Raw genomic sequence first — 24,795 nt, 5'->3', positions numbered from 1 at the left:
TCAATACTCTCCAGATAAGCGGCTTCTGATCCGAATCCTCCCATTCATGGCACTTCCGTTCCCCTCCTCGGGGAACGAAGGGTTACTTCTGTAACCTCGAACGTTACCAATCACTGGGTGTCAAACTCAAATCTGCACCTTTAAAAAACACAAGGTTAAGTTTGGGCCAACTAAAAAGATGACAATTTAAATAGTATTTTGAGAGAAAACAGTAAATGAAAAAAAAAACAATTTCTAATTAAATAGTTTTAAATTGTCATTTTTACATTGCGTATATCTTAACATCTTTTAGATCTTATAGTTATTTAGTTGCCTCTGAAATCAGTCCAAAATGATCTTTTTTTTTTTTTCTCCATCTTACAATCATATGCTTTGTTTTTTCGTAACTTAGCACTGCACACCATGTTGAATCCTTGAAAGCACCTCTATACCATTTTGTTGTTTGAGTTATCTTATGTTTGAGTTTTAAACATTAGCAAAATCAAATGTTCTGATAAACTGAACGGTCTAAAACCTTGTATTAACATGTATTTTCAGTCATTGGAGCACAAGTGGTCAGCTGAGACACATTACCACTTCCACCTGGTATTGACATGCGCTTAAATGCATCTCTTGTGACCACCTGTGTTTGGATTTCATTCAGACCTCTCCTTCCAATATAGTCACACCAAGCATCATACATCATTTCGACTGGACTGGTTACCGCAACACATCAGTACTTACAAAATGAACATTACAATACTACCAAGCATGGTGGATAAAAATAAGAGTTATACAAACTTCCTTTGGCTTAATCCCTACCATTTCAGGTCTTGTCTTGTCAAGACACCAAAAAAAAGAAGCTTTATTTTTATGATTTGTGTCATTGTCATGGTTTCAGATAGGCTACCTAATATAGTAAATAAGATATAATATATATAATTTTTTCAAGCAGTGTGCAAAACGCTTGTGACCATTAGTAAATCATTCAAAAAAGACTCTGTGTTATCGGCCCCTAACCATATAGTCAGATCGCTCTCTTCAGCCAACGATCCAACACCTATTTGCCATGTTAAATCAGGCCAATGACGCTAACCCACAAAAGCAAACATGTGGAACACACCAAACGAACTAGCCTAATTGACGGATGGCTTGGTGTATCCTTGCCTTTATATGTCAAAGGAAATTATTTGATTTCTCATATGATTACCTCCTTGAATACTAGAGTAGTTAGCGCCAGAGCTTAGATTATTAAAAGCATTAAATATGACTTATTGCGCAATAGCTATACCTGCAAAGTCATTGCCTTACAGAAGCAATGATTCAGCTTTCATATTTTCTTACAAAATTCAGCAGTAGTTTCCAGCATCCACAAACAGTGCTGCCGTTACCCGTGTTGATGAGTTTAGCTCAGAATTTGTATTTATTTCCTCTTCAGAAGGTTAACTGGCTCTGACAAGCAGATTATAAGACATGAGTGCATTGGCCTCCTGTGCCGCCAAACTGTCACGCTAAATAAATAAAGAAATGCTTTTTCATTTATGAAAGCAAAGAAAAAAAAACAGATCGCCTTTGATTAATGACTTGGCAATCCATCTGTCTACCGCACAGTGAGTGCAACCATGAAATGAGGTGAGTGAGAGTTGGAGAGACGGCGAGCGCTGGTTGCATTCTTCATTTTCTAACTAATTTAGCGGGGGTCAACGGGCGCTTTTCAACATACGAGAGCGAGCGAGATCATCCATAAAGACCGCGGCCAGACTTTCCAGGCCCTCGCTGACAGAAAGCGCTTACATAGCCGCGTGGCGGAGCGCGGAGGTGTGCGTGTGAGCGATGGCGTTGCGCATGTGGGTGTTGCTGTGTCTCCTGCAGGAACACTGGGAGCTGTGTATATTACGCATACACACACACACACACACACACACACACCCCTCGGCTGAGAGCAACCTCTCAGCTCCACATATACACATCATAAATTAAGATAACCTCTGCTTAAACGAGCAGCATTTTTTTTCAGAGTCGTTTTTATAGTGGTGTCATTGTACCGATGCTGATTAATTTCACAGATTTATTTACGAACACCATCACTCCCAAAATAACTACGAGTAAATACATTGCCCCTGCATATACATTATGTAAAAGGCTAAATTCATAAGCAGTAATAATGTCTTTATTCCAAAATTTTACTAAAACTACAATAGTTTATTGCAAAAAGTGTGTACATAATGCTTTCCGAACCCCCTTTGCCATTGACAAACACAGTGTATTATATAAAGCAATTAAAGAGCCCCTATTATGGGTTTTTGAAAAAGACCTTCCATACAGTGTGTAACACAGCTCTACATGAAGTGAAATATGCAGTTAAGGCTTAAATCTGAAACGTGTTTAAAACTATTGATTCATAAATAAAAGAGTCGACTCATAGTGGTTTGAATGAATTGCTTAAGAAACTCAAACACCCGCCAATTTGTTGCGCATGTAGACCTGGGAAAATTGAAACCCCCGGCCCCACCCACAAACACTGTAGAAAGAAAAATAAGACAAACACTGTAGCAGATCCTGGTTTAATCATGTCGCAAAGACACTATGCTCTGAGGTGTGAGGTAGAGTTAGTGTTATTTTCTATACCCAATGATGAGGCTGTGAAGAGTCAGTGGTTGAACTTTATTTCTGCAAAAGTACCTCAGCAGTATAGCCCCAGCCTTGTGCTGTGTTCCCATCAAATTTCTGACAAGTGCTTCAGCAATCGCCATGCTTACAACGGGGGAGTAATCCGCCATTTGTTAAAGGAAGGATGAAAAAATATGTACAAAATTGTCAGAGCTTGACAGAAACTTCACAGTGCACAGTTCATAGATTAGTTTCTTCCTCCATTTCACAAGTGAAAGTAAGTGTGATTAAATTGGTTGCCTCCTTGTTTTTATTTTCTCTAGCTTGCGTATTATGCTTGCATTGTATTTGGTTAACTCTTTACGTTCTCATATCGCGTCTAAAACTACGTTGAAAACAAGACACGTGCTGCTTTTTTTACGAATTTAAATACCATATGCTTTTGCTATGGTCACCATCAGCTGTTCCTACACATGTGCGGCAGTCAAGTTTCGAAATAGTTCAGCTTTTGCCGCTGTGTGGATTAATACTGAATGTGTGTCACTGTTTTTACTTATGGTTAAGAAACGTGCAATAAGCTGATGTTTAACTGCATTGCTTTAATGCACCCCTGCATTGGGTTTACACATATACTCCTCACTCTGACTACTTCAAAATAGTTGATAAGTCATGCTGGGCATTTCTCTTTGTCTTGCGCTGAACACAGTCAACCAGTCACTACACCCTGGGTCATCAGACCAATCAGCACAGATTAGCATCGCAGGTGGGGTTTGGGAACAAAAGGATTGCTGAAGGAATCATATAGGAGTTGTTGGGATAATTAGGTAAAAATAAATGCATATCAAAAGACAATAAAAGTGTTTTTTGACCTTGCATGCATATCAGCCTGTTGTTGGAGACCCCCAAAACCAAAATATGACCTTTTTTAATGCATAATAGGGGCTCTTTAATTAATTACGAAATATGTATGATTTATGCTTAAAAACATAAAATAACTTATGTTTTAACTGGGGTTTCAAGCTATATTTTCTAAAAAAAACATGCCTAGTTATTCAACACCCACACTGAAACCTGTGTGCTGTACACATATTCACATATCAAACATGGATGAGCCTAAAGAAAAAGGCTCATATCACATTTTTTCCATTCTACAAGACTCTAAATGTATACATTCTAACTCTACATTATATATTTTTACCATTTTACAAGATATATTCTTTCATCGTGATTCATTTGTAATCAATTAATCAATCAATCAATCAATCAATCAATCAATCAATCAATTTTTATTTATATAGCACCTTATTATAACCAGGATGCTGCCAAAAGTGTCTAAAATAAAAAAGCAAGTATAAATAAGTAGGTTTTAAGTTTAGCTTTAAACAGCACCACATTTGTGATTAAGCAAAGTTCTAAAAGGAGGGTATTCCTCTGTTTTGAACCTGCCACTAAAAATGAACGATTACCCCTTTGTTTATACCTTTCTTTTTAAAAATTATTTTTCTGGATTGCTCATCTGCTTTTAATTGTATTTCTAGCATATTAGCTGCTACACTTGCAAATCAATTTTTATTATACAACAAAAAAAATTGCCTGGGTGAACAATTTTCTAGCACTAGAATCCAACATGTTACAATAAGAGGTTTTATTTCAGATCAAATGTGTACTTCAGTTGGAGCTCCCCAGGGTTGTGTTTTATCTCCGTTATTCTCTTTGAGATTATATTATTATCTCGGTTAGTTTAAAATCCATCCTGAATTTAACAGGGAGCCAGTGAAGAGAGTAAAGGACATGTGTAATGTGCTCACATTTGCGACTATTCATCAGCATGGCAGCAGCAGCATTTTGCACCAGTTGTAACTGATTTAACCAAAGTAAGGTTTGGTAACTTCCAACAAAGTGCATTGCAATAGTCCAGATGAGAGCAGACGAAAGCATGAACGGCTTTCTTTAGATCACGATGGCTCAGAAATGGCTTGTGTTGGCAAGAAGGCAAAGCTGGAAAAAGCTGGCCTTGATCACTGAATTAACCTGTTTATTAAATTTTAAACTACTGTCCAAATTTACACTCAAAATTTTAACTAAATGGCTAAAATGTGGGGATAATCTATGATAATTTGAGGGTAACTCATTAGGCAGGTTTAAATTGCCAAACTGTTACATTCCTACAAAAATCTAGGGTTTAAAAATAAATAGGAACAAACAAATGAAGACAGAGTGGAGAGTATTTTAAGTTAACTGTCTCCAAACCCAGAATTATCAGACAACACATTCTTAATATCAAATTTAATATCTCAGGATACAGGAGTCCAAAAAACAACAAGCAAAAAAATCCAATAACTAATTTAAAGATGCACTAACAATACATTCTGTTATTATCTCTTATTATCTAATCTTCAATTTGATGAATGTGGTTTTAAGAATGTTTGGACATTTCTGCTGAAAACAAACCAATTTTTTTCTTAGCCAATGTACACACAGTCACTCTAAATTAAATCAAACAAAGACAGATGCACAGTTTACGTGCAGAAAAAAAACATTGCTTTTCAGCTTTCCATTTTAATAAAATCTCCCATACAGTGTTTTCCTCAAAGAATCAATTGCCTTGAATAAATTCATCAGAGACGCTGGCAGCCATCGCTCTTACATCATTAGTGTTGACTTCTAAACAGACGAGTGATGCTGTTTTTTTGCTCACCCCCTCCCGCTTGTGGCCGACTGCATAGCTGCCTAATGAAGCTGCTGTTTGTGAGCAGCGCAGGACTGTCAGCACCAGGAACAGCGTTCTTCTATACCATGCCGACTGGCCTCTGGCTTACAGAGTGGGAGAGAAGCCAAAGCAGACTGTCTACTCTTCTCAATACGCCCAGCCCACCTCGCTTTAAATAGGACATATCATGAATATCTGACTTTTTGTAAGTAAAAAAAAGTCTGCAGTGCAACAGTCTAGAAAATGTGAGAAAAGGACAACCTAGAAACTTTGTTTTGATACTGTAAGCCTCTATCAGCAAACATGTAAAAAATGCACAGTTCAGATTTTGCATCACTAGTGATGCAAAATAATATATTACTGCCCCTTAAAGAGACAGTTCACCCAAAAATAAAAATCATGTCATTATTGACTCACTGATTACTTGTTCAAGACCTATTTGAGTTTCTTTCTGTTAAACACAAAATGAGATAAATACTAGTGAAACTTTGAAAAAGATATTTTGGTTTCTAGATATTTTGAAATGCTGGTTGCCAGATATTAAAAAAAATATAAACGTCATTGACTCCATAGTATTTTTTTCCCCTTGCAATAGAAGTCGATGCATCCTAACAACCAGCATTCTTTAAAATATCCTCTTTTGTGTTCAACAGAAGACGGAAATACATAAAGGTTTAGTTCCACATGAGAGAAAGTGACCTTTTTAAGAGCATTTAAATTTCTGGATGACCTATCCCTTTAATCTGCACATTTATACTCCTAGCACAGATTCTCTGCCTACTTGCAGAAGTAGCTGGGTTTTATATCAACTGCGCATTAAGAACACAATACAAATAATCTGTTGTAGAATGTACCACCAAACATAGTAGTTGAATTTCACTTTTGAAGGAAATTTACCAAAGAATTTGGCCAATATATGTTATCTCAGACTGCTTCAAATGCTTTAATTTCAAATACAAAACAAGTATAGTATGTTACTTCATATATTCAGAATGTTTACAAATTACATTCTGAATGTGTTCGCTTACATGCAGTATGGCTCAGGTTATCACCTTCTCTAAATGTATTCACAGACAGTGTTGCCAGATTGGGCGGTTTCGAACTTTGATTGTGCGGGTAAAAAATGGCAGGTCGACAAAATTTGGCCGTTTTTGAAACGTAAATTTTATGTGCAACTTATTTAACAAAACATAACTGTGTATGTACTCCTACTCCATTCAGTTAGTAGTGACCAGTGGATAGAGCAAACCGCATGAGCCTAGCCGTAAGAGATGGTGAAGGAAAGTTGTATTAAAATCTGATTCACCTTCGCTTGCAGTTAAACTCACAGCAATTTATCATGACACTTTTATCGATCATTTTTTTTTCTGAAGTTGACAGCAAGAACAAACATAGAAGTGTTGCCTGACTGACAAGCAGAACCATTTATGTTCAAAACGCCAAATGAGACGAATTTATACCACATTTCGAAAGTCAAACATACTCAATAGGTAGTGTAAACAATAAGTGCAGTGTGTGTGTGAGAGGAGAGCAGTGTTCTGATGTGATCTGGTTATGTTGTGGTTCTGCGACTGCTGGTGTTGGTTGCTGTATTATTAAAAAATATGAAAGTTACAGGTTAATTTCGATTTAAATAAACTAAAATTAAATATTAATCTAATATTTAGGCCATTTTTTGTGTGTTTGGGCAGCTTTTGGACCGCATTGGGCTGGAAAAATTTATCTGTATCTGGCAAAACTGAGATTACATTCATCATCAGTGTAATTTCTAAATGCGCATTAATAAGCAATGTATAGTCAGATGACTGACTTTTTTACAATTTCACTAAAGATGATTGAAGTGTAATGCTAATAGTGAAATGTACTTATAATGTAATGTTTTTTTGCAAAGGCCAGCACATCAAAAAAGAGCAGTAACAAGCTAGTCAATGAGTTGAATCATTACTACTTAACAACATCTACATACGTTTATCCACACATTGTTCTGAAATCTTGTAACCTCTTCTTCTTTTTATTTATGCATTAAAAAACAGTTAGGAAAAGTGTTTTATGTAAATTCGGATCTTAAGTCCACATATATAAGGGGTCTCCAAACTCTGTCCTGGAGGGCCGGTGTCCTGCAGATTTTAGCTCCAACTTGCTTCAACACACCTGCAAGGATGTTTCTAGACTGCCTAGCAGGAGCTTGATTAGCTAGGCCAGCTGTGTCTGATTGGGGTTGGAACTAAACTTTGCAGGACACCGACCCTCCAGGACAGAGTTTTGACATTTCTGACATATATGGACATCATTTTTGTATAAAATTACATCGAATTAAAAGATGATACTTAGGTTTTATTCTAATTAAGTTCCAATAAGCCCCAATAGCAAAGAGAAATAAAAAATGCATGTAAAAAAAAACAACAACAAAAAAACACCTTGGGCCTTAAGAGGTCAAATTAGTTATAATTTCTGAAAATTTTCCAGCATGATTTTTGCTTGTTTTGTTGTTTCTGGAGCAACAGAACAGCTTTAAAGGCTCCGTCCTCTTCTGGAAAACAGCAGTTAATTTGCATTGAAAGCGACGTGCACAAAAACAGCATGTTTTTGCTCACACTCAAATCAGGGCGAATTTGACAAGCTATAATAAATGTTCTGTGAGATATTTAGAGCTCATACTCAAAGATTTATTGAAAATCGTATGAAAAGGGGCATAATATTCCCCTTTAAAGGTCTTGTGCTCGTGCCATGTGATTTACAGTGTTGCACTGTACAGACGACATGTTTGACACATCGATGTTAAAATCTAAAATGGATAAATGTATTAAAACATTCTTTATTTACCCTGGCTAATTCCTCGTGTGAAGAGTGTAGGAGGGCAGGCGGCAGAAATGCTGAGAGAGCGTATTCATACTGCTCTGGACAGCCATACTTGAGTCAAAACACTTTGAGCATGCTTCATTTCATCACTTTAATATGAGGTTAATCTACTGGAAGAAGTGCAGACTTATAAGACGAGAAGATGATGGGAGGGAGGGAGGTAGGGAGGGATTTCTGGTGAGCGGGCAGATGGTTGGAAGAGAGAGAAATGCAGAGATGAGGTGAATGAGCGAGAGCACTGTGAGAGATGGATGATGGAAGACTAAATCTAATAAAGACAGCAAATAAAAGAGCACTGGCTGAGCAAAATAACTAAGACGATGATGATGAAGTTGTCTGGTCAAACTCAAATTTAAAATCTCAGTTCAGATTCAAGGGCATTAACAGCCCACTTTAGCTAGATATATGCATCTTTGCAAAAACAACCAATCAGTGCAATTAATTAAAAGATCTGTTCAGCTCGCTTTAAAATGTTTTTTAAAACAGTGCATGTTTGTAAAGAAATTACAATGATTTTACCATCTTTACTTTATCACCACAGCTGCATGTCAGTGCATTTATAAAAAAAGACGCTTCAATCCCGGTTTGTGGACGTTAAATTGAAAAACGCAAGCAAAAAGCAACCCGGTGCGAACGGGGCCTTAATTGTGTCCAAGCCACTATATATATATATATATATATATATATATATATATATATATATATATATATATATATATATATATATATAAAACCATGGTGTACACAACACTCATCAACATGACTATGTACATACAGTAAGTCATGCAAGATGTCAATTAATGTAAAGTAGAATGGCAAAGGAACATGACTAGTCCATGTAGAATCACTTAGAAATAATCTAGTCTACAACCTGTTCCTGCACCACTGAGCGCAACGCAGCACAGATGAGATTTTCAGTGTTTTGAACCATTCTATAATAGGTTTTAGGACTTACACGGGGGAGCAGAGATATTAAAGAAACTTTCAAATATGATTAAATACACCTCCGCTATTATGGTGCCTCCCTCCAGCATTTATTCTGCTCTGAAGGCAGGCAGGAGGACTCGTTTGATATCGGGGATCATAAATATGTCACTTTATGACAAATGTGGATGTTGACCATTCTGTGTACTGTTTCGTCAATCTAAGCACATAAAAGTGAAAAAGGTATGAAACAAACTATTGCTCAAAAGTTTAGTGTCTTAAAAGGTTTTATAATGTTTTTGATAAAGTGCACAACAACATGGCAATGTTTTCTAATTAAAAACTAATATAAAATAGCAATTTTGTGGAATGTTATTACAATTTCAATTATATACCTGTGATTCAAAGCTGAATATTCAGCAACATTACTTCAGTTGTATTAGAATTTTCCATAAAACATCAACGAAAGACACTTTCCATCTAATGGAACATGGAGAAAATTCTCCGTTCCTGATAAACTGGCATCAAATATCAAAAAGAAATATTTCATTTAATGCAATAGAAGAAACCATTAAGAGCCTTTTTTCTGATATAATAATGACTTTCACCACAGAAGATGAAAACAACACACAACACAATAATAATAACCAAACCACTTTCATGATGGACTTTGGCTGAGGGATTTTAAAATGACTATTATCTTTATGGGATATTCCAAAATGTGCATAAAAATAAGTGGATGGAAACATAATTATAATCACATAAATTTTCAAAAATTGATAAGCGCTGATGAACCCTGTGTTATCAGTGCTGTAAACCTGTTTTTTTACCTGCTTTAAAAAAAAAACAGGATTGTCTGATGAACACATGATTTTAAAAACTGCTTTAAATATATATATATATATATATATATATATATATATATATATATATATATATATATTTTTTTTTTTTTTTTTTTTTTTACAAATGTTTTGTCACTTTCATCCATTTAATGTATCTTTGCTGAATAAAATTATTGAAACTCTGTCTTACAAAACCACAGAAAAACAAAAAACAAAATGTAATGACTCTTACCTCTACAATCTTACACTGACATCATATAAGGTTATGTTTATGCTTTAAAACTGAACTCAAAATAATTCTTTTTTATGCTTTCTAAGATTCTCCGCTATCTTTATTGTCATTTTGATTCTTTGTAAATCATGCCAAATCTCTGGTAAAACATACTTTTCTGAGTATACTATTATACAAGTTAAGCCATCAAAATAAGAGAGAGAATGTGAATGACAGAATTTGCTTCATCAGTGTTTGTGCATTGATGTATGTTAAAAAAGTGTGTGTGTGTGTGTGTGTGTGTGTACCTCCACAGCAGTAGTGCTGGTGTGTGGCTCGAACCTGCTGTAAGAGCCTCTCCATGGCCTCGATGTGACCTCTCCTCCTGCTTTCTCTCCCATCACAGTCCTTCCAGTCTGACAAAAAAAAAAAAAAAACACTTCAGCTTAAGGTATGCTCACGCAGAAAGAAAGATGGCTATAAAATATAACTATGGATTTTTAATAAAAGTAAACGTCTGCTCATTATATGCACATTAAAATACAGGCATTTAAAAAACTATGGAATTCATGAGTATTTAGAAATAAATTTGACTAAAGTCATCCCCCTAAAAATTGTGGGACACTTGCAGTACTCAAGTGTGGATATATTAAAATTAATTATATGCATACAGTTAGAATATTTTTATACAACTCAACTTTTAGAAAACATTATATTTAAGATTTACAGTTATGTTTTAAAAAGAAATATATTTTTTTAAATAAAAAAGTTTCAATTATTTATAACAACTTAATTTAAAACTTTTTTTTGGCAAGAAATAAAAAAGGTCTCATGTTTTTTGACATGTTTATATTCATTATGAAACCACACAATACCAATGTTTAAAACTGATCAGAAATCAGTATTTCATTGAATAACCCATTTATTTTGCAAGATACTAGCTTTCAGGTTAAATAGCAAGTCAAAGGCTTGATTAGGTTAATAAGGTTAACCGGGAAACTTAGCTTAATTAGAGAAGTCATTAGACAAAGATGGTCTGATCTGTAGCAAATATAAAAACAAATAAAACCTTTCTTATGTAAGCAAATAAGTAACCTTAACATTCATTCATTCATTGTGCATTTTATTTCAGGCAAACTACAATAAATAAGACCTTCTAAAAATATAAGGAAATACATTGAAAAATTTCCTTGCTCTGTTAAACATTACTTAAGATATATATATATATATATATATATATATATGTATATATATATATAATCTTCTTTATAATAAACAATTTAATTTCTATGGCCCAATCCCTATTCTATCCCTTAGCCCTTCCCCTTACCCCTACCCCTTGTTTTGCGCGTGGATGCCATGGGGTAGAGGTGTCCCAATTCTCTTTAGCTTGAAGGCATAGGGCTAAGGGGAAGGGGTGAATAGCGAAGATTTTTTAGGACCACAATTGAAAAAAATACGCGACCTATAGTCACTATTAATAACTCCTGTACAGCAGTCCCACAACATTCTGACACCCGAATACCCTGTCAGTAATGTCTAGTGGCAGGGAATTAACTTTTTTACAGTGTCTGCTGTAATGTTAATGTTGTTTTTGGTGTGTTTACATTGATGAATATGGCCACTGTGTAAATGCACAGTACAGTTATGAACTTATTGCCACATTATATCGTTATGATAACTATATGCCTTCAGTAATTTCCTGAAGATAAATACCAATAAATCACACAACTGGAATAACTACAACAGTCGCAATCGTCTGATCTCACATGAAGCAGGAGATCGTGAGGACAAATGATGACGTGTACAGGTGGTGTAGTGCTGTCCCAATTCTTAGGGGTAAATTTTGGGTTCATTAATAGAATTGGGATTGGTCGTTAATTTCACCAAGACATTTCTCTGAATCTGTAGTGGAAAAACTGCAGATATCTTGTTCTTGTTTGGTTACTGACGTCAATCCTGTCACCTCTGGTCACAAAGCCAGTTTTTTCTTTGCAGTGCTTATTTGAAAGAAACTCAAGGCCAGATTCAGAAAGCATGAAAGGTGGCGGGGTGAACGTAAGTCGTGATGGTTAAATAATAGCGCCTGCATCCAAGGATGTTGCCTACAATCAAGACAATTTTCTTTTCTTTTAACCAGCATATTTGAATTAAATGGACAAGCACAAAATGATGCTGACGCAATGCTCAGTGGTTAGAGAGCTAGAGGTTAAACAAGGATTCTAGTCAGCAATAGTAAGCTTTTTTATTTTTAGAAATGATCCTTTAGTGTAATTCTTGGCGACCATAGCTGATTTGCAGAACTTACTGGAGGGAACAGCTGAAGGAGGCTGAGAAAGTTGTGCTGGACCCCAACCCTTCATATTGTAAGCAGAGACTTGAACATAGTACTGCCTACCCTGTAAAAAACAAGACATATATTTTTTAAATGTTCTGTTTTTCTACACAATATCAACAGCTAGATAAAACCAGTAGATCATTCATTTCTGAAATACTCAAACCGGCGCATCTTGCACAAACATGCCACATTAAAAGCCTATGGAAATGAAAACTATGGAATTTAATGGCTGCTGCTTTCCAACATTCTTCTGTAACACTTTAGTATAGCTCACTATAATAAGGTAGAAGTTGGGGTTAGGTTTTGGGTAGGATTAGGGATAAGATCATACTTTAAAAGTAATTATTAAACTGCTACTATCTTCCGATTAATATTTAATCGGTAGTAAACGCACTAGTAGTTAATAGCATGAATTGTGGCCTAATCTAAAGTGTTACCCACTCTTCAAAATGTCTTATTTTAGGTTTAACAGAATAAAGGAACTCAGAGAGGTTGAGAATGAGTAGATTGTGAGTAAAAGTTTATTTTTAGGTAAATTGTCTCTTTAAATAGCTTTGGCTGACTAAATATTTGCATTAAAAAGCAGATAAATAAATGCACACAGTAAAAAGCAAATACTTTAAAAAGTAAGTAAACCCATTGCCTTAAAAATAATTGATTTGTTAGTTATTAGCGATTTAGTTTTCTAGCAAATTTTTTAAGAATTTTAGTTGTAACTTAGAGCTAAGTTCTTTTAACTTAATTTTTAGAATTTTGCACATAGTTCATTTACTTAATACTTTGAAGGCTACAATTTTACTCACTTTTTCAACTAATCACTTTTTACAGTGCACCTAATAAAGTGGCTGGAGAGTGTATATTATGGAACTATTCATTTATAGTATAAAACAAAAAAAAGTGCACATCACATTTTACAATGGCACTGTGAATTAAGTTTGACCTTTATCATCATATTTATCTAAAAGAAAATACTCAAAAGTAAGTACTTTTTAAAGTTTGTGTGAAATCAAAATTTACAATGTTTATTTTGCTAGCACATACTGTTAATTTGAAGGTGAACAATGAATTCATAAAAGCTTATCCATTAAAATAGTTTGTTTCTGTAATCTTTAATCAACAAGCACGTAGTCAGGTTCAGGTGGTTTTTACTGACAAAGATATAGTTCTATACATGAGCTTATTTGTCCTATTTTGACTAGGTAGTCCTATTTCGCTACCGTATGATAAATTGTGAAAATAACCCATCAAAAAAGGCTTTAGGAACAAGCGGAATCCTCTGTTTGCTGTCATTTCGGTGTGACTTTAGCTAATCAGTTTTGTCCAATGCAAACATATACAGTCGAACATCCAGCTGTGCATGAAATCATACAATCTGATACAAGTGAAGTGACAATGAACTTATAGATGACGGACAGTGCTATTTTTTTTACTGTAAGATTCCTGTTTTCTAATAACATATAACGTAATAAACTTGTATAAAAGATTTTTATTTATTTATTGTTCTTTATGAAATATTTTTGGTACATCAAAAAGTGCAGTTATGATGACCATCCGACAAGCTAATCCAGCTAAAAATAGTGCTCAAAATGTCAGTGAAAAGCACTATTTAAATCTCGTAATTAAATAGAAAATGAGGTGAATAACTGCAAAAAGGTAAACTTTTTGAGAAAAACGAACCCCTTCTTTCACCAGGCTGGCTATGGGCCTGATCAAACTTTTTTTGTTTGGAGTATCAATCCTTATCCCTAATGGTTTCAGCCACAAATATCTTAACCACACCCCTCTTACCTTTAGTTTGCTAAAAGGGAATGATGCAGAAAGAGAAAGCCTCGCCCCTACTCAAAATTCAGTTTCAGTTGGAAGTACATCAACATACTGAAATAAAAGCAACTTATAAGCCCCCTGGAATCTGGTTATTTTTTTTCTATATTTCAATGCACCTTTTTTTCAAGTTCATCCACAGTGATTAAAATAAAGCTGTTTTTCCACTATTGTGCCAAACAGTTCTAAGAACAGTTAGGCAAGGTTTTAGTTGTCTTTAAACAGTTCTCAACCTGAAAATCCAAGGTTAGACGACTGTGCTGAACCAACCTTGACTGCATAACATCACTTCTCTGTTGCCTGGCTGCTAGTTTCTTCATAGCTCCAAGCATATATGTATTTCTTATTATTCAACAAAGTAAGGCCCCATTTACACCAATACGTTTTAATTTTAAAACAGTGTTTTAAAACATAAATGATCCACGTCCACACCGGTGTTTCACCTAGTGTTTCTGAAAAGATTTCTGTCCACACTACAGCGCTGACAATGAACATCACGTGATCACACACAAATTCTGTTATGCGCTGCAGCTTATGCTCACATTTGAGCTCCAGGAAGTCAGCGAGTGCTTTGAGCACAAAACCCCAGGTAAGAGCAGCGCACGCTTGAAAGTTCATCAAGGATCTACCACTAAATCTCATCTCACTATAGTTGTTAAATGTGATATTAATTCATTTTGTCTTTATCTAACAACTCTTCTGTATTTTGAATCAATTACTTGTTCTCAGGTAACGTGTTTTGGCTGAGTGCAAAGATAAGTTAATATATTAATTTATGTAACCACGTACACTGAATCTGTACATTTGAATGATTAGTTGCCTTTATTTCCAATAATGTAAAAACCTATTGTACGTTATACTTTTACAATGGCCATTATTAAATATTAAAACTAATATTCAGCAAAAGCAGCTATGTTCCGTTTTGTTATAAACATGCATACAGTGAAGATGACGGTCATATAAATATATAGTTACTTGATGCATCAACATTTTTGGCTAAGTTGTTAAAACCAAAATGAAAATAGGCAGTTCCTTGTATCATGTTTTCATTTTATTGTTAAGATAGCCAGGGTAATGTGAAAGACATAATATTGTACACTGTTCCCTTTGAAGGTTTACCCGACGTGTCCTCTGGAGTTTGTTTTCCATATCAAACTTGTGAAGTTTTAAAGGATGCAGGAATGAACTTTGTGCACTTAATATTGAGAAAAAGCCCCAATCCATTTTCAGATGTTTTTGCTTTCCCCCATCCACACTGAAACAGAGCAGCAGCGTTTTGAAAAGAAAACAGCCTCATCAGCGATTTCAAAAGGCTCCGTTTTCGGCACTCAAAAACTCCGGGCTAGTGTGGACGGAAGGCCTAATCGTAGCAAAATTCATGCATTTAAAACTAAAACGTATTAGTGTAAACGGGGCCCTAAATGAAAAGAACTCCCAAATACAGAAATATCTGATCATCATACATAGCGCTTTTGGTATTACACTTATGTTACCAAGGCAATGACTGACACATTTGTATTACGTTTCAAAGAGTTCTAAGAGACCAATAGTGGAAAAGCAGCTAACATTATTCATTTATTGCTAAAAACTTAGAGTCACTGGAAGCATATAGTATCTGTGGTTCAATGTGCTTTTATCTTACCATGGTGAGGCCTGTAATTGTGCATTTGAGGGACTGCAGATTCTCAAGGATCAGTTCTCCGGCTAACAAAGAGAAGTCCTTCAGACAGCTCCATTCAACTGCAATATACGTCATCACATATTATACAGGATTAATGGCACAGAACATTAATAAATGAGTGGAATCTGAAGACACCATAGGGTAGAACACAACAAGATGTCAAAGAAATGTCATGATGACTGTAATCAAATAGAATTAAAACTACAACTTTATATTTTGAACAGCAAGATTTCCATTAAAAACATTGAGTGAAGTTTGTTTTAAAATTACACAGATTTCTTGAAAAATCAGTTTCTTTGAATTTACTGGATTTATTGGGTGAAAGTTTGAGTATAATAATAATGTGATTTATTTTACATCACTAAGGTATGATTTAAGGTATGATTTGTTTTTTGAAATTTCAAATAAAATTATAATCATTATTTTAAAGAAAATGACAGTCATTTGTTATCATAGAAGACATAATTTTCTTTTAATGATGACTAATGCGTTCCCTAATGCGTTACTCCATACTAATCACTTAAAATGTAACTTAGATCATTTTCAGGAATTAATGATATTTAAATGATGTAAGTTATGTAAATTAAATGTATTTAAATTAATACATGCATTTTTTTAAATATTTAACTTTAGTATAAAATAAAATAAATTAAATTAAAAATAAATACAAATTTAAAAATAATAATAAAATAAAAATTAACAAAAAAGAATAAAATAAAAAATAAATAGAAATTAAATTTTATTAAATTAAATTAAAGAAATACATAAAATAAAATAAATAAAAAATAAAATAAATAAAAATGAATTAAAAAAAACAAAAACAAAAAAGATCTATATATATATATATATATATATATATATATATATATATATATATATATATATATATAAAACAAAATAAGTAAATATTTTTAAAAAATTAAATTAAAATTAAAATTAAATTGTTGCAGTGGAAAGGTGTTTTTTTTCTTCTTTTATAAAATGTAGTACAAAAAGCCCATTCCTAGAGGAAATGTGGCATACATGATACAGACTAACACACATTAAGTCTTCACTGACCTTTGTATTTGGTCACCACAGCTGAATTCATGCTGGCAGGTTCCTGAAAGCTAACAGTGAGAGTCGTGCTGCCGGTCACACTCAGACGCACCATCAATGGAGCCTCCGGCGGCCCTGAAAGACATGGTTCACGAATCACATTGTATCCCACTAGGAAATAATAGAGCTCTACATTGTGCTTTTGTATAATATATTCCTATAAAGATTTAACATGCAAAACCCACAATAAGAGAGCCATTTGCAGATTGATTCTACCCGAACATGTTTTGAACATCTCTGAACCAAACTGCAGGCTGATTATGTACACAAAAGTAGCTGAGCTGTTTCCTGATCAATTATTTTCACAGTCAATAAAAATAAAGGTTGAAATTGCTTACACGCCTTTAAATAGACATCCTATTGTCCTTCTGAGTACAATGTAATATCTGCTTAGTGCTTGTCTGTTGACCTGCTGTCAGTGTAATTGGAGCCGTCTTGGAGTTTAAGTTGAATCCAAAACTCTGGTTATTTTTTTTAAGTTGAATGCACAAATGTTCAGAAAATATATTCTTCTCAAAAAAATAAAAAGCCATATATTGTCCAATGCATCAGCCACTGGACATACAGTTGAAGTGTCAGAATTATTAGCCCCCCTATGATTTTTTTCTTTTTTAAATACTTCGCAAATGATTTTTGTTTATCTGTAAACACAAGGGAGATAAGTGACAACGGAGTGAGAATCCTTATGCAGGTTTTAGTAAGAATCGTGCAAACGGGTACAAATAACTCAATCTGGAGGCATTGTCAAGTAACTGGAAGATGGTCAGTACAGGCGGCAGATGGTAAACGATTAAACAAAGCAAGGGTCAGAACATGTGAAAACTATACCAGCAAACGCTTTGTAATGTTACAGGCTGCTAACCTAATAAAACTCCGCAATGAGAGTGTCAAAGTGAGCTGTATGTGTGTGTAATCAGTACATGAGCAGCATCAGCTGTATGTCTAATTAAAAGAGGCCTGGAACAGGTGTGTGTGTGGTGGTGCATGACAGGACTTGTAGTCTGTATGGAGGAAGGATTGTAGTCCATGTGAATGTTTTCCAGCAATCCATACGGGTTAGATCACTGATGATCATGACATTAACAGAGCAAGGAAATTTTCACAGTATTAGTTTTTCTTCTGGAGAAAGTCTTATTTGTTTTATTTCGGCTAAAATAAAAGCAGTTTTTAATTCCTAAAGAGTCATTTTAGGGTCAAAATTATTAGCTCACCTAAGCTATATTTGGTAACACATTATAGTAACTATACACTATGAATCATTTATTAAGCGTTGGCAAATAGTGAATTCATTATTTGTTTAACTCTACATTAACTCTACATTAATAGATGTTAGTAAGCAGTTTATAACTGCAAATACAAATGCTATATATATGTATCTGTATGTATATATATATATATATATATATATATATATATATATATATATATATATATATATATATATAAACATACATACACACACACACACACACAGTATATTCTCGACTTAAGCACATTTAAAATGTTATACTTTTATATTGAATAAATCATTTGTATTAGGACGTTGTTTTTTTTAACGATCATTCAGAATGAGTTAGTAAAGGATTAATAATCTATTCCAATCAACATTAATATTTTACCATTCAGGCATATACTAATATTTAATTTGTATGTTAATAAATGCTTTATTAACTCAACTTTATCCAGTTTTGTTTCCTTGAATTGAGGACTAGTTATGCTTTATAAATCCCTACTAAATGACGTAGCATCAAATGAAGAACACATCTTTGCAATCTTATCTAAAATGTAAAATTACTGTAAAGTTTAAACATTGCTGAATAACAGGAGTGTCAAAATATAACATACAATTGGATAAAACAACAACCATATAATGATTTAACAATATATTATGATACAACAAATCTGTTGAATGTTATGTTAGCGATGTTTAAACTGCACAGTAATTTTATTTTCGTTAAAATTGCAAAGATTTATATTTCATTTACTATGCTTTCATTGGTGTATACTCTATGCATCTTCTATATTGTGTATCTATAAAAATGAATTAAGTCATTTATTTTATTTGTATTCCTGTTTAGAATATAACTGAGCCTTTAATTGTCATTTATTAGGCATTTATAAAGCATAAATAGTCCTCACTTTAGATTAGGCCACAAAACTGAAAGTTAAGCTAATAAGGCATTTATCAACATAAAAATGAACTATTATATACCTGAATAATAATAATAATATATATATATAAATAAGTGTTGATCTGAACAGCTTATTAATAATTGACTTACACATTTTGAATAATCTTAAAAAGCAGCAACTGTTCTCAAATGACTGGTTTGTAAATGATTTAATACTTAATTTGGAAATGAAATAAATCATAATTAACAAAGTATAATAATACAATCATTAAGTACATTATATGTGTGCTTATAAGTCAAGCATATAGCATTTGTGTCTGCATCTAATTTAAATTGCCCTTTAAGCTGAATAACACTATCTTGAGAAATATCTATAAAAAATAAATAAATAAATAATTTATTGTCATCATGACAAAGATGAAATTAATCAGTTTTTAAAACTCTGTTAAACAGAAATTAGGGAACAACAAATAAACAGGGCGGCTAATAAATCAGGGGCTGGTAATTCTGACTTCAACTGTATATCAAACTATAATCCATACATAATATAATTATCTATTACACTGATAATTAATTAGCTGTACGATCTAACACCTTCATTGACTTTAAACTATAAATAGGGTTACATTTTCATCATTCAGTCCTTCCTTCCATTCTTCATTTGTCCCATTTAGTGATTGTTTAAGGCTGTTTGGTGATCTCAGTGGTCATACAGTCAACATCCTTCATTTACTCATCAGTGACACGCAGTCTATAAAAGCCTCTGGGTGATTGCATGCAAAGATTTTAGACATCTTCATGGACATTTTTAATGCTTCCAAAAGGTTTGCTGCATACTAACTTACTTATGGGCTTACTAACGCCCATGTATAGAGGTAGTTCAATATGATGTGATTTACTTTCTGTATGAGATTTGATTGGACAGGAATCGCAGGACTGATTTTTCTACCTTAACCAATCACCATAGACAAGTAATAAACAAAGTAGTGGCTGCAGGTTAAAGGAAAATAGTGAAATAAAAGTACCAATACAGCACTAAAAATGTACTCCATGGTAAGTAAAAGTACACATTTTTTAAAACTACTACAGCAAATAAATTACAATTCCTGAGAAAAACTACTCATTTACCAGTGGATAATGTTTTTTTTATTTTTTATTTTTATTGTGAATGACTACACTCATGAAAACCTGAGTTTATGTTTACACGGAAAAAAATCTTTACAAATGTGGTAACAAAGAGAAAGACTTTTGTTGTTTCTCTATCGAATTAGATTTATTTTATGACTCCACTGGTAGAGATTATCTTGCTTTTTGTCTCAGAAAACAAGATAATCTCATTTTGTTTCTTTAAGGCTGTCTACAAATTTGCATTGCACTCCAAGACAAAAATACTAACATAATAGCTTCAGCAGTGAACAAGTAATTTAAATTAAATTCAGCAAGTCTTTTTAAGATCCAAGCTATTGCCTGTTCACTGTGCTTATTACTTCCATTTATCTGCTTCATCTCCTTGTTTCTCCTTTAATATTGTGCTTACAGTATAAACCCAAAACAAATACCACAACTAATAGTGCCCTTGCGTTTCCCAAAGATCCTCCTCTCACAGATACCTGTGGGTATTTCTCTGCAATCTTATTTGGGAGAGTGTCTGCGGCGGAGCATCACTGATTTATCACTCCTGCCTTCACTCGAGGTTGTTTACAAAGACAAGCCAAACAAAATTCGCCTGATATAACAAGTAATCAATATGATAGGAGGGTGAGGGTATTTGTGTGTGTACTTGTGTTTGCAGCTCAGAGTCATTTCAGGCCAATCAACATGATATTAATATCTGTGTTCGCTCTAATAATCATAGCGGTTTGTTTGCACAGTCGTACCACTCTAATAAAGTGCGTCGATATGGGAACAGGTGACCTTTCAGTTCAAAAGCATACAGATTAGACAAATCTGATTGTAAATAAAACAAAATACAATAATTCTGTCAGTATTGTATTGTAGAAATTACAGTGTGGCTGTTGAATTCTTGATTCTGATTGGCTGTTAAACATTCTAAGGTGTGCAATTTGTTTTAAGATAAACATTCAGATTGAATGATTTCAGTTGTTTCATACCTTACAATGGTAAAAACTTGAATCAAAACAAAACATAAGGCTTTTCTCTAAAAATCTGAACAATGTCTTTAGGTGCAGTTGGGTGGTATGACAGTATATATTATCATTGCAGTATAAATTGTCAAGTGTTAATTATATTTGTTTATTCTGTTTATATCGTAACATGTAAATAAGTGCTCGGTTTGTGTGTGAGCCTGAACAAGATGTTGCTTATGAGACTGACTGGAGCACTTAGTAAGATAATCAAGCCATCTAAGGGGATTTATTGATTTTTTTTTTGTGATTTTTTAGATTTACTGTCATGGATTACAGACTTGAAACTGTGAATGCCAGTACAGAATAACTCTGTGTACAATATCCCTTGGTAAGTTAAACATTGGCTGTTTCTCAATATGTGTTGTTCAGCATTCTTGCATCCTTGTGTTCTAGTTTAACATCATCATTAACTGCCAAAGTTCACTTCTAAAAGTCAAAACCGCAAGAACGGAGGATGTGTGAAAGTTCACTAATGTTTTCTTGATATCGAGGACGCATCGATGCAGACTTGAGAGCAAAATTCGCTCTAGAAGTCCAGAAGTCACTGCAGCTAATTAAAAGAAGTTGGAAGCGCAGCATTTTATATAGATTTATTGCTAAAGTTCAGTATATATATATATATATATATATATATATATATATATATATATATATATATATATATATATATATATATATATATATATATATATATATATATATATATATATAAATATATGAGACGGTGAAAGTAAACATTACCATGAAAATCTTTATAAAGGCTTAAACACATTAAGGGTGTTTATTTGCTGAAATTCTTATTAAAATTAGTTATATTTGTATTGAGCAAAGTTTTTTTGTAAGGTCTTTATGAAAAGTGAAAAGAGGGAAAAACAATAAATCGTTGTATGAATGCTTCAATGGTTAAATAATTTTCCATTAAAAAAAAATGTGCGAAGGTCATATGACCATCGGGAAAAATGCAGCATCTCATTTCTCACAGGACGTGTTCTCGTGGTCTCTTAAATTCGTTCTGAGGTAACTTCGAAAGAACGGTCTCCACAAGAACACGAGTGCGTTCTCAGCAATCTTGGAATTAAGATACAGCCATTGACTTGTGAAGTGTTACAGCTTCTGCTGACTAATAGCTTCCCCCAGGTCCTAATGCCCACCCAGTAACATAATTATGCCCTAAAAAATAGGGAAATTAAAATAAAATACACAAATAACATGACATAAAATGTGTAATTTAATCATAACATATTAAATGACTTATTGACTATGACACCAATTTTACAAATCTCAATTCAGTGTCTGTTCTATTAATCCATTTTCTTTACAATATCACTCCTAAGTAGCCTCCCACTGGGTCCTAATTCCTGCTCAATAAGAAATTAATTCAAGTCCCACCACTGTGTTACACTAACTAAACAAAAGTGTTTAGTTCGTTTTATCTAAACATTAAAAACATCAAATGGGGTTAAAAAATACCAAGTTTGATCGTAATTGATTGTGAGAAGCTAACATTAAAATTACACACAGAAAAGATATCGGCATCAGCTCAGCTTAGAGTTTGACAATATCAGCAAAAAATCCAATGTTGTGCATCCCTACTACAACAAGGTCAGAAAAAAAGGCGAATTCCTTTCTCATTTCTGCAATGTTTAAGTCTATTTATTATAACCCTTATTTTTTACTACCTATTTAAATAGTCGTATTTTGAAATATATTTTCTCATTGAAATAAATTTACCCATACTGTGAAATAGAATTTTTGCCATACCGTCTACCTATTAAGTTATGCAAGTATAGTGCATTATTTACTAAATAATTCAATGGTCCATCATCAATTACTTGCCAATTAATGCTTTTTTTTTGTTTGTGAAAGATAGACTCTGCATAGACTTACGTGCATGCTCGAATCCTGTGCGCATCCGCTTGTAGAGTTTGCATCGCCACTCCCAAGCTTTGAGCTGTTTTTCTTTGTCAGACGTTTCCAGGCTGAGACTTTCTCTCATCACCTGGTTGGACAGTTCACTGGCTCTCCTTTGGGCTTCCTGGACTAGTGCTGAGAGGTGAGCATCTCTGCTCTCCAAACTGACAACTGAAACACAAAGCAGAGTGGTCTATACTAGTACTGGGTGATAACATATGACTAATTAATGTAATGTAATTTTCCATCTATCCACAGTTTTGGCAGCAGCTAGAACTGTGTTTTAAATTGTAGGTCGACTTTGAGGAACTCTGTCAAAACAAATCAATTTTAATAATAAGATTGTGCTACAAATAATCAATACAGATAGTGAAAACCAAATAAGAGAAGCAATTGGCTTTCTGTTTTATTTTTAACCCTCATGAAAATAATGCTATGTTTGGTATTTTAGCATGATATTAGTATCTCTGGCTCAAAGCTCTTTTCAATTTACTGTTTAGTTTATTCAGAATATTTTCTCTTGATATTTTTCGACACATCTGTAATATTACAGCAGATTTCTCGGGGGTCATTCTTGGTCTGCTAAAAGTAATTAGTTAATTTGTAGTTGAATCTAAAAGATTTTAAGTTAATTCATTACAAGTTCTATAAACATCATTGATATGTTCACATGATATTTGTTGTGATATATCTGTCTGGTTGACATTTGTTCTGACAGCAAAAGTGTAGTTTAAATTAATTACGTGTCTGGGTTCTGCAACTTTTATTCTTGAGCAAAACTCTGCTTTTAACTTAAAAGAAATACATATTAATACAGATATCGACTTTGATTGTGTTCATTTTGATCGCCTGGTCTGTTTCTAAGAATTTAATTCAGTCTGAATCAGAGTTTAAATGTGAGGCACAAAGTCACAATGTCTTTTTTCAGACCTATATATCATAGAAAGTGAAAAGACTGTACTTTGAAATGAAAATTAATAACAGATTCGTGCACAACACATTGGTTGTCTACCTTTATCAGTGGCCTTGGTTCTATTCATTTCCTCCCATGGTCAGAAAAAAAAAATCTTTATTAAAGAGTTGAGTTGTAAGCCTTGAACAGAACAAAACCAACCAGCATCAACACGAATCACAGCATTGCACACATTGATATATTTGAAACAGGTGAAAGATTCCTATGTACAAATAATGCCTTTTATTTCATGAAGCTTTGGGATGAACACAATGGAACACAACAACTACACTGAAACATACTATGGATATAATGTGAATATAATGTGCCTTTGTTGAACAAAAAGATAATTGTAATAATCTTAGAAATGAGTAGCCATTGATATTATAGTATATTCCAATTCTTCTAATTTTTTTTTCTTTTTTCTTTTTTATGTTCAACTAAAACAACAACAACAACAACAACCTACTAATGTTTTGGAACCTGGATCAGAATATAATGAGTAATTTATAATTTTGGGTGAAATATTCCTGTTAGTCAACCGTAAAAAAATATATTTTACAATAAACTTAAATTT

The 24,795-nt window shown here is 33.5% G+C and overlaps 1 protein-coding gene across 2 annotated transcripts in view; it reads right to left on the bottom strand.

The window, feature by feature from the left end:
- Positions 1–24,795, bottom strand: part of ankfn1a (ankyrin repeat and fibronectin type III domain containing 1a) — a 196,629-nt gene that overhangs the window by 43,133 nt on the left and 128,701 nt on the right. For both annotated transcript variants that reach the window (NM_001442680.1, XM_087274532.1), the window contains 5 exon segments: positions 10,447–10,554; positions 12,447–12,537; positions 15,940–16,037; positions 17,038–17,151; positions 23,243–23,437. In NM_001442680.1, coding sequence (NP_001429609.1) covers positions 10,447–10,554; positions 12,447–12,537; positions 15,940–16,037; positions 17,038–17,151; positions 23,243–23,437 — 606 coding nt within the window.

Source organism: Danio rerio, chromosome 12, assembly GCF_052040795.2.
Source record: "Danio rerio strain M-AB ecotype USA chromosome 12, GRCz13ab, whole genome shotgun sequence".
Lineage (NCBI taxonomy): Eukaryota > Metazoa > Chordata > Actinopteri > Cypriniformes > Danionidae > Danio > Danio rerio.
Note: the sequence above shows the minus strand (reverse complement) of the source record. Positions and strands in the feature narration are given on the sequence as shown.